General features: G+C 43.9%; 1 protein-coding gene across 8 annotated transcripts in view; it reads right to left on the bottom strand.

The window, feature by feature from the left end:
* LOC138183619 (uncharacterized) overlaps positions 1 to 12,001 on the bottom strand; it is a 56,826-nt gene that overhangs the window by 11,857 nt on the left and 32,968 nt on the right. For all 8 annotated transcript variants that reach the window (XM_069120825.1, XM_069120826.1, XM_069120827.1 and 5 more), the window contains 5 exons: positions 3,795 to 3,944; positions 1,851 to 2,045; positions 1,084 to 1,169; positions 292 to 488; positions 56 to 173 (listed from right to left, as the gene is read on the bottom strand). In XM_069120825.1, the coding sequence (XP_068976926.1) occupies positions 56 to 173; positions 292 to 488; positions 1,084 to 1,169; positions 1,851 to 2,045; positions 3,795 to 3,944 (746 nt within the window). The remainder of the gene's footprint in view (positions 1 to 55; positions 174 to 291; positions 489 to 1,083; positions 1,170 to 1,850; positions 2,046 to 3,794; positions 3,945 to 12,001) is intronic.

Raw genomic sequence — 12,001 nt, 5'->3', positions numbered from 1 at the left:
CTTGACAAACGAGGAAATTGAAAAAAAGAAAACAGATTGACGATTCGACAATTACCTTGGCATATTCTCGTAAAACTTCATCTCTCTGCACATCCACCATTCCGTGCAACAACGCTATCGGTGACAGAATGTGAAACTTCTCTGATTCCGTCACGCCATACATCAGGTCAAACCTGTTCGACAGATTCGATCTTCAAATGGTTCTTCTTCGTGCAGATTGTATAAAAACAAAACGTGTATTTTCTACGAACTAGTAGCAGATTGATTTCTGCATTTCTTGGAATATCCTACCTGCCAAATAGTTCAGAATTTTTCATCAAATTCAAAGGCTTGTCCGGGATAACCACGTTGTCGATCAGCGGCGCGAATGCCGGGACGTAATTCGGCTTGTGGATTTTCACGTTCAGCAATGTGCTTACGTCTTGGCTACGTAAACACAACGCCAGGTCATTGTCGGTCGTGGTGGGACAATTGAGGGCGTGCGCCACCTGAAAAATCATTCGAGCCATCTCTCAACGACTCGCAATGAACGTTCCCTGTGTCTGCTAGAATCGTAGCTGCACGTCGCGATGATGAAAAACGATATTTCCTTCTTTGTTAGTTCCAATCGCAACCGCCACCTTCCATCCTTCTATTTTCGAGTAGAAACGGGGCGATCGTACATGTATGGAACACGACTCGTTTGCCCCTAGCAGGGAACACGATATCGATCTTCTGTCGACAAGATGTCAGGTACGAATTCGAACGTTCCTTTCGCCACGAGTCAAATGTAGGTCCGTGCACAGAGTACTGTCATACTTTCACTTTTCACACCTAACGTTCGACGGTTAAAATTTTACACTGAATAGCCTTTCGGCTAAACTAAGATGCAAATTTTTCATGATAAGGTACCAGAAACGTTTGAATAACGATCACGTATGTACGAGTCATACGAATTAGGTTCAAGAGATATAACGTGTTGTTGGTAGCAGTTAAATAAATATCCAAATAAATACATCGTATCTTAATAGAAAGAAATTACGAGCAGAAAATTGTTGATGCATCGGCTTTCATTTTGCGTATCATCAAGATTAATGAATCTACCTGTTTGGTGATTTGTAGGGGTGCTTTTCCGATAGCATCAGCGCTTAACGCTGATCCGGACATCAATATAGCCCGTTTGAAGAGACCTGCGAAAGATGGAAAGACGATTAATGATCCAACTCTCTTGAGATCAAGCCAGTAGCTACTTGTACGCGTGAAATGTTAAGTTTTTCATTCTATAGTATAATTATCGATCGAACATCACGGTACTATTCCCCCCGGCTTATATCGCCGTTGAAAAATGATTGTAGTCTCCATTTTCTCCTGCCATTTCTTGTTTACAAGGGTTATTCTTTCCATCGGCGACTTTAAAAAGAAAGACACGAGCCTTCGAGCAAAGTACAAACTTCCAGAATCGCGAGTCCATCGCAATTTTTAATGATATTCGAAAGAAGAGATCGAAACGTTTGACCATAAACGTTTCTTTCACTTATGAGATTCACGCGCGTCAAATCGTCGAGTTTTAGTCGAACGGGCGTTTCATTTTCTTGAACGAGTCGTATCCTTGTAAGAAATTACGTTTTCGAAATAATCTGCGCAATTTCATAAGAAATTACATCTTTTCCTTAGGTTCGTCACGAACTTGGCTTCTTCGATCGACTCCTAAAAGCGATACTTAAAGTTTGCATTTCTAAAATCGAAGCCTGTGCACGACGGTCTTATCGATTTCACGAAAATGGAGGTTACGTGTTTTTTCCGTGAAAGTATTCTCTTAATATTCAGGCATCGCAAAAGTCGCAAACACGCGACACCGCAGTAACCGTTACCTTTCTTATTAGCCACCGGGCTGATAAGGAGTAGGTTAGCAAAAATGGCACCAGTACCATGGCCGACGAGCGTAATGCTGTTCGGATCGCCACCAAAATCAGCGATGTTCTCTCGCAGCCAAAGTAGCGCCGCTATTTGATCCAGCAACCCGAAATTGCTCGTCGTATCGTCCCTGATCCCGGGTCTCAAGAAACCTGCAACCAAGTGTTCACGGTTGAACGAATAACATACAATCATTTTCCCTAATATCGGACTTACTGAACTTTATCATTCTTCCGTATATTCTTTAAAACTAATATTTAAAATTTAATATGGAACGATTCACCGTAATCAATCTTGTAATTGCAACAACAAAAAAGATCTTACGTAGGTTTCTTTTACACAGCGAATAATTTTTATCCAGGCGAGAAAAGAAAAAAGCCAGCTTTTACTCTACAAGGCCTACAGCCTGCACCAAGACATCAACTCGGGACGTAAAACTGGTTGGCACAACGTGCTCTTTTTTTTTGTTCACGGGAGCCTGCTCGTTATCCATATTTTTCCCCCGTTGTTTTGCAAAAGGCTGAAGTTATCCGGACCTCTCGCGAGCCAACTGTAGCCGACTACGGACCAACGGGAAGAGGGTGAAGTTAACTAAGCGCCTTCCCAGCACTTTAACCTAATTTATGATTATGGTTTCGCGGCTGCTTCTTCGTTTTTTCCTTCCCTCTACCTTTTTTTTTCCTTTCCTTTGCCCCTTCCACGCTTTAACTCTCATCCCACTTGTCGGATGTGGCGGCGCAGCTCGCGCCACCGACGTCCATCCATTTGCAATGCGCGCGCGGAGGTTGCGTTATCATTTTAGGGCAAAGGATAGGCGGAAGCTCCTCGTTGCGAATACCCAGCTGCAGCCGGTAAGGCCGGAAGGGGTTGGAAAAAATAGAGCAGACCACAGGAAAAACGGCGACGATCGATGGAAGTTTCGGGGGCAAAAGAGCCGCTTTTGTCTCGCTCTTTTCTAAGAGAAAAATTGTTTTTTTTCTCCCTTGAAAATGATCTCGAAACTTTTATACCCGCCATTCGTTTCACCTTCGCGACTTCTTGCTTTCGTGCAACGAATTCCTTATTTTTATCGAAAACAGATAGATCTTCGTCGAGCAACAAATTTGAACCATTTATACAATAACAGATATTTAACTATTAGAAGTTACACATTGAACAATTGAATCGTTAGTAGCGATTTTCGTATATCGTAACATAAAAAGCGATATAAAAATTCGCAGGGAGTATAAAAAGTTCGAGTACCTCGAGTTCCAAGAGCGAGTCGGCTTTGCGTTGTTTATACGAGCGGACGGATTGCAAAAGATATCAGGAGACGATAGCGGTTGTCCCGGTGCGCGATGACGGATCGATAGACAGTCACACGGGAAGAAGGTAGAAATAAAAAGGAATTGGTCGAAGATCAAAAAGCCGCTGGCGTAGCGAAGCACGAACGTTAATGAAGCAGAATTCCTGATTTCATGCAACGCTGCCGCTGGCGGCGCTCGGCAAGATTTCATAAATTCGTATCGAGGCGATGCGATGGCGCGGGACTTTCTCGCATAGTTCTCTCAGACGTTTCATATCCAGAACGATCCAATTCGATTTCATGTGACCCACGCCTCCTATTTCCACCCAGTATCTTCTGATCTCATCTGCCTTTCAGATGAATCCATCGTGAAAACACAGCAACGCGGGAATACTTGACTCGTACTACTAGCAACGAGTAAGTAGTATAATCGTACTACAGGAAGACCGTACGTCGGAAATATGATTCATCTAAGGTAACTTACAAGGAAGATTACAGCTTTGACATTTTCTTACATACGTGTTATATTTTCGAAGAACCGAATTCGTTAAAAGATAGTGAATTACATAAGTACATAGGTTAGTCTGACTCTAAGCATTAAGTCTGCATAACTTACCTAGAATGCCTAGGCGAAAGTTGATAGTGACAAAGACGATGTTACCATAAGATGCCAATATAGTACCGTCGTAGAGGTTGCCGCTATTCCATTCAAAGCTCTCTCCGTGAATGAACACCATCACGGGATACTTCCGCAGAGTCTTCTGACCTGAGGACAAAAGGGTGTAAGGTATTAATGTCGGCGGAGGAAGATGAACGTTTGCTGTGCTCTTTTAGTTAGCGTACTTATTTTACAATGTTTCATAAAGGCGCGAAATAAATCAAGCGACATTATAATGCAAAATACATTTGGAAATACTTTCTGGCCAAGCATAGTAATGCATTTAGCTGGTAATTACGATGGAAAAACGATATCGTCCGTAAGCGGAATACACAAAAGCGCAACGTTAATTGATCCATCGATATTGTATAAAGCCAATGGTGTACGCGAATGACGGATTAATGCAGAAATAAATTTTTATGCGTTGACCAAAGATGCAGCTACGACTGAATAACCAGGCGGATCGTATCATAAATTCATATCATAAATTAGTTCACTCGGGAACCGAATAAAGCGTAGATTGATAATTTTTTATCCACGCTCCGCGTATTCGAAGAAATCGATCGAATAATTCAGGAAATTTTCCTCAACGTCGTAATAATTTTTCTTGGATATCGAGGAAAAAAGAACAACGAAATTTAGCAAAAGGAAGAAAGAACTATGAACGCGTGGAATAAACGACGAACAAGATGATCCGTATCGCTTATTGATAACGCTATCCCGCGTAAATTACAATTGTTACAAGGGCGTGTCCCTACCGATTCCATGTTTTTTCATGCGAGAGTTTCCTTGATTTACATCGCTCGAAAAATTATCAGCGGAGTTTGCCTGACGATGGTACACGCGTGAGTCGGGTCAGTTGCAAAATTTATCACACCTCACCCCCTGGTCGAGCCTGTTCGTGAACTATTCACTCTGAGTTTTCGGTATTAGGGTATCTATAAATTCTTCTCCCCCATCCTGTAGACGACGTAGTTTCCTTTTAGCGAACGATCCACAAATTAGACCAGAACGAACACTGGCTCGACCGCCCTCCCCAACCCACCTTTACGAGCGGTCGAGATTTATCGAGGAATCTGTTTTACACGATTTCAGTTTCCGTCGCGCGACCAACTTCGCGCTGACATTTGAACACCGCTCCAATCCAGCCGGAATTAAATCATACGCGTCTCCTTGAAAGCCGAAGATTAATTGTCTTTGAAAGTAAATATACTTTACTTTCGTCCCCTGTTCGCTTTACCAACACGTCGCTCGACGAACAATTATAGTACGACTGGCGAGCGAAGGTAAGTTTCCTCTGTAAACCCGCATCAACAGCAACTCTTACCGTATCCGCTCTAACCTCATCCGCTTTCCACAGATAAACGTTCTTTCGAAAGCGGGCAGAAATCGCTGCTTCCGTAATTTCCGTCGGAAGACACGGAACTTCCGTGTCACTTTTTTTTTCCTTACGAGGAGAAGAAACGATGGCGATGGTTGCGCACGTGTTCAATCTCTTTTTAAGTTCGTTTACAAAGCAGGTAGGAGAAAATTGGGCTTTAGTAGGTACTATCCCCGGAAGCAGATATTGGTAATCCTTTGTTCAATATATCGCCACGGTGACCGAATTTGTTACGCTAATGCGTATACCGTTGTATATCTTCCCTGGCAGCTAACCGAAACTGCCGACAGTAGCGGGAAAAATATGGCGAGCAAACGGGCAAGAAACGGATGGAGCAAGAAAGCGGATGGGGATGATCAGCAACGAGCTGACGAGCTGTTAACGCGTTTATGGACTGTCAACAACGTATCGCGTTCTTCGAGGCCGCAAATTGAATCCGCTCAACCTGCCCCGAGGGCTGAAACGACACGTTTATACGAGATTTTTCCCCCACGACTAACTTTACGGGTCACGTCATAATTATTTGTATTGTTATACGAGTTCCAGCAGCTCGGTATTCAAGGAAACGAACTTGGAAAATTGCTGCCTTCGGTGATATATCTTTCCGACGAAATAATAATGGACGGAAGAGTAGAATAATTATTCCCGTACTACAGGGATTTAATTTATTACTTTCATATCTCGTTTGTTCACCCTCGTTAGAAATAATTAATACGCAAGACCTAGTCTTACGTGAGTGGTATTAAAAAAATATACAAGCCCATTGTTATCTCAGAGTCAGCCCGTGTAATACAAAAACCGTCGCGTTTTTGTTGCATTCTGGTTCGCGGCGTGTTCGGTGTACCGTAGTCCAATTGAATAAAATTTCAGAGGCCATCGTTTTTGCCTGGTTGTAAGCACCGACCCTGCTGGTTATTGTGTCGCAAAAGAATCCTCGTGAACGAGCACGTTATGAGTCGAAAAAATTCGGCCGTTCTATCCTCCGCGAGATTCTTTCGGCCAACTTCGTTTTCGGTGAACACGCATATACCACCCTCGTTTACGGCGCAGAATCGTCGAGCAAACGAGCAGAGGAGAGGAGAGAGAGCACGGACAATAGGAATATCGAAATTATCGCGGCGCTAGTGCGCGTTACTTCCGCAAAGAATCCATTGATTCAGCGGACTGCGCGGGGCGCATTTTCACCGAGGCCATCTCACAGGAGTAAAAAGGCGACGGAAAATAGGTCGATGCGATCATACGAAAACCACTCGTGCAATAATAAATGCCCCGTATGGCTACTTCCATAAGATCGTATCGACCTATTTTTCCTTTTTTTTTTTTTGTCGTCTTTGCCTTCAGATATACATGTGCAATGGCGTTAAAAGAAGGCCCGTGTACGATATCGGAGCGTCCCATTTACAATCGATACTGCATCGTCCATCTAGCAAAATTATAGGCGCGAGAATGTGCAAACGAATCTTCGCGAACTAAATGACCACTATCGAACAGGGTTGTCTTAGACGACGCATTCTTAAAGCTTCAATGCACGTGCAAAGAATCGTAGAAAATGAACGAGCCATCGGCCAAGTAGGGTGAATTCCACTCACGAATGAAACTGTGGTTAGGAAATTTCCATAAAAATTAAAAGGTGAATCGTTGGGCTGTACATGAAATTGACGTATAACGGATCACGCCTGGGGATATGTTCATCTTTGGTCGGTGGATGTGCGCGCTTGGAAATCGAACCGGTCGCTATAAATCAATTGACGCGAATCTATGTCCTAATAAAAGGAGCAACGGGGTCGATGGTGCGGCGAGTAAAAAGATATCATGTGGTGCACTTTACGCTGCGGCGATATAATGCAACCTGTACTGTGTGCACCGAACATATTGTTATTAAACTTGGCCAGTCAACGATAATGTTACAATATTTGCGACGACAGTGTCGACTGACCCAACTTTTCTGATATCCAACGACCTAATGAAAATACCACGTACCGGAGAACTAGGCGTTGCTCGATCAGCTTTACTGATTTTCTGTGAAACACGAATATTTTCTAGATCCTCTTACGATACTGGGGGTTCTTTGTTTCGAGCCAAAGTAAGCAACTTTTGTAACGTTCGATACAATATCAGCAAGGGACTTTGAAACAATCGTGGCAGAGTTCGTGAAACTGGAATCTGTGAACGTATTTCTTATCCAATGGCAGTGTACCGTCACTGACCATCGTTGAGTTCCTCCGTAATCGACGATCATTGCGCATCATCGGAATAATTTACAGGTCCAATACCACTAACTGGAACAAGTCTACGGCGTTTATACATAAAACAAATCAACGTTCGATTTACGAGCGAACCCCTTTACGATATCAGCGAACTGGTTCGGGGGTGGTTTTTACCGCGACGTAATCATTTTTATCGGTCCCGCGGCCCCGTCGTTCCTGACCGGCGTCGGATAAATATTTATGGCCGTCCCGTATAGCGTTCGGGCGTCGATGCCCTCGTAACTCAACCCCCGTACGGCCGATTTCTTTTTATGGCCGCCGCCAGGCGACGAGTTACAGCTCCGTTGAATTTACGGGTGCCGCCCCGCTTTAATCCAGCCCTGTAATTGCCGACGGCCTCGAAACGCAACGAATCTCGTGTCTGGTTCGAGGTCGACGACATCTACCAACATCGCCGTTTCGTGCAGACAGAAACGATTCGAGGGTGGCTTTTGACAGACCGAAACAATATCTGGAGGGGGTGGCAAACGAGCACGTTTCGCCACCTCGTGGTCAGATCGCGAAACTTTCCTCGACGGGGGTTGCTACGCCCTCGACTAGATGTCGGTACGCATCGTATTTTCGTAGGATTCGACAAACATCCTTCTATCAATATCATCAAATTGATTTCTAGGATGAATAATGCGAGCTGGCGCCCTTCGTCTGACAACGGTATTGGAAAGCGTGAATGATATTGCTACCCCCGATTACACCTGCAAGTAGCAAGAATTTCTTCGACGGTAGATATCGATTCTTTGAATCGGAGGAATGACTGCAGAGTGAACTTTACAGGGCACCGATAGTTATATAGCAAGTCTGGTAAATAATTGGAAACCATTTGGTTCTGAAACGACTGATGTAACTTTCAACTGGTACAGCTTATTGGAGTCTAACGAAGAAAATGCTTCTGTATAAGGGAACGTCTTAAAAAAGTATTTCGCGAATTTCTAGTTGAAAACGATCGTGGAAATTAATCTACTTATTCCTAAGGACGACATCAAGGATACAATACAGAGTTTCCACAATAGGAGAATGGGATTTACAGAAAACCCTTGGGAGTTGTTTTCTGCATACCACACTACGAAATAAATTCCATTTGAATCGCGATAAAACGACATGGCATTCGCGATAGATATGTTTCTTCGAGTATGAAACTTTTTTTCTCTCGAGTAGCTTCGACAATGATCTACAAAAAGGAGGTTGAGAATTAAACGATAATGTTCAAGCATTGTTGTAACCATTTATACTGGCGTTTCGTAAATTTCTTACAAGAGGAGATCGCAAAGGCTAGCGAGAAAAAAATAGAGGAAAAAATTTAATATGCAAGTGTACGCAAATACCTTTTGCCGTTACAAATTTATACTTAAAGGTATCCTAGGCAGGCGCGGTGCTCATTTGCATGGAAAACGGGCGATTTTGACAGGTCAAAAGACCTCGTTATAGAGGCTTGTTCAGTTAATGGATTAACTTTACGCCCAAGGGAAGACAGGGTACATGATGAGGCTGGGTTATTTTCACGCGCGCGTTTTATTGGTCGCCTCGCTATGCGTGTATCCGTTCGGCGTGTATTGAAAAATACAAACGAGCTAATTAACTAATTAGATCGGCGGTACCCAGATGCGCCAGCGATGCGCTGAACGGTAATTGTAAAACACGGATTAACGTTAGCTCGTGGGAACGACTGGAAAAACAACATTGTCGTTTTTCCGAGATCTCGTCCTTTTTTGCATCCTTGCCGTTTCGATGTAAAACGATTCCGAGGTTTTGCGGTGGCTGGAAACTGCCATACAAAATCGTTTAAACCTGTGTGCGGTGTACATTATTGACTCGTACTACTGGCGCGGTGTTTAAGTAGTACAAGTAAATTGCGAACGTATCTAGCACGTCACTGCATAGACCGATACAGTTTTTTTTTACAATTATCTCTGCGATACTTTAAGCTTTTTAATCACTACTCTTCAGTTGTTATTGTTGTCGATTCTCCAAAATTTCTTCGTTCATCCCTCTTATCTCTTTCACGAAGAGATCGATTCGGAGAAGGAGAATTGGTTAAGTATACGCGTTTCGAACATTCTGTTTCGATATGAATTTATAGTTGTCACGTTTTGCCAAGCAACAGCTACTTTCACGAGCTTTCTCCGATCATTGGGTCGTTCGAAGTAGACAAAGTGCAAACTCATGTCGTCCGCTTTATACGGCCAACCGTGCCGTGAAAATCCAGAAGAACGAAGAATATGGTCGAACAATTGCTGCAAAATGGGGTAACACAACGAGACCTGCGTTTCCAACCCCCGTATCAGTCACCCCTGTGTGGAGAAGCTCTCGCGGTTCGTTGCTTGTTACCTAAGCAAGTTCACGGACGTAACAGGGGAACGTTAATCGAGCATGAAACGGCTCAACGCTATAACTGTATCACAGTAGTGTGTGCTTGAGTAATATTATGGTTATGGGACTACAAAGTTCCACCGTGCCGCGGTACTTCTGAGTTTTAAGGGTGGTAATGTCGAGCAAAGTTAGATGCCAGTATACACACTCTGCTGTAGTCCCATTTCTACATCGGAGCATGGCGTTGTTCCATCAAATGATCATACTACTTGAAGCATAGTGGGTGTTAACTACATTATTGCGTTATTGAATTTTTTATCCTCCCCTTTAGAGGAGGACAAGAATTTGTCCCCTGCGATTCCACTATGCCGTACTAAAAATATTTTCTCTACTTCTTCCACTCATTCTCTCATCTAATTCGTACACTATGTTTGTCGGGAGTTTGTACCGAGGTAAATTTACATTCTCATACGAAAAACAGATTCAAAAGCCCCAACAGGGGATTCGATCCGGGGACATTCTCGGCCGCAGACGAGTATGCTACCTATTGTGTCAACCTCTGGTCGGGGAAACAAATGTCTTCAGACGCTACTTGAGCATCGTGGACGCATTGTGAAATACAAGCGAGCTGTGTTTCAATTGCAAAAGACGGTCCGGACGCGTAATAAGGTTACGTTCTCCACGGTCCAGAAGGCGAGCAACGTCAGAGGTAAAAAGAATTCTCTCCAAGATGCGGTCCTTTTTTTTCTTCTTCTTCTTCTTCCACTGTACCCTTCTACCGCGCCGTAGAGAGGGATGCTACAGACGGCTCTGTACGAACGCAACCGTCGTATTACATTCGTCGTCCGCATTTTCATCTCAAAGAATTATGACTCCTTTGAAGGTTTCTCGACCATTCACTTTGGAGCCTCTGGAAATCCGTCGTTATTCGACTTCGCATACGAGTCGACCGGATGCTGTGCATCTTTTATACAGATCCGTATGCACCTTCGAGTAACTACCGATTCTATGAGAGCCCGTGCCTTGCCACGCCAGAAACAGACGTTTCCCCGTTTCGAGTAGATATGCCCTGGTTGACCCACGTATTCGCTTCGTCGAGAAAATATATTGCGCGAGACGGGATGCGACTAGAGAGTTTCAGCGCTTTTCCTCGCTTTGGCGCGAAAGGAGATGAAATCGGTCGTGATTCCGTATACATTCGATTGACAGAAACTCGTATTGAAAATTATGGAAATTTAGAAGGGATATTCGATATCACGATGATTAAATACAAACAAGAGGCAAGGTACAAATAACTGGCTATCTCCGTTAGTGTTTAGCAAATTCTACGGCTTCTAGGTTAGACGTACAGGCCACTGTTGCAAATCGATTCGCATTGAAGATCTCAGCAAAGTCGAGAAAGAAGGAAGCGGAGAATTGACGCAACCGTCTAGTACTTTCCTCTCCTTTCTTTCTTATCTTCAAACCGAACGGCAAGAAAACAGAACCGTGAGAGATCCGAATGTTCGATACGAACGTTGCGGTGTAGATACATGGTCCGGCAAAGCCTTCCATTATCCTGGTCGACGCCATTCAATCCATGGTACACGTATCCCGATGTATTTCGCGGAGCGTCTCGGCTAGATAAAGCGACGCGTCGCTCCTCCAGCGTCGCTCGGCTGTCCATAAACAGATCCGTTTATCAGTTTCCTGGTGATAAACTCACCAGGCAGACGAGAGGATCCGTCACCATCTAAACATTTACTTTGCAGTCCCTCTTTTAAGACGGAAAACCAAGAAAGGAGAAAACAACATACCGGAATCTCGGAAGAGTGGAGCTTAAGCAGAGGATCCGAAAGTTCGAAGTTCAAAGGTTTCTTAGGTGTGGTTTTCGGATTATCCTGGAAAGTTTCAAGTCCAGGCGTTAGGATTTATCCTCGAAATATCGCGCGCTTCTTTCTGGTACGGTTGCTACAGCTATTATAGAGGACTAAAGGTGCGAAGATGACAGGATGCTAGGCAATAATGCTCGAAATGTCAGTTTCAACTCTCCCTTCGCCCCTGTCACACCTGGCGACGTCTCCACTTTGAAAAACTGCGACAAAGTGGAGGTGATCCGTGCGCGGTGCTTCATCCCTTTCGTCTCCTCGTTTCGGTGCAATCCTCCATTTCCAGGTTGCAGAGTTATTGTTTTCAAGCGTCTCGACGTCAACGTCACAGGCGAAAAGTAACAA

Source organism: Bombus flavifrons, chromosome 9 (genome assembly GCF_040668555.2).
Source record: "Bombus flavifrons isolate JBK064 chromosome 9, iyBomFlav1_principal, whole genome shotgun sequence".
Taxonomy (NCBI): Eukaryota; Metazoa; Arthropoda; class Insecta; order Hymenoptera; family Apidae; genus Bombus; species Bombus flavifrons.
Note: the sequence above shows the minus strand (reverse complement) of the source record. Positions and strands in the feature narration are given on the sequence as shown.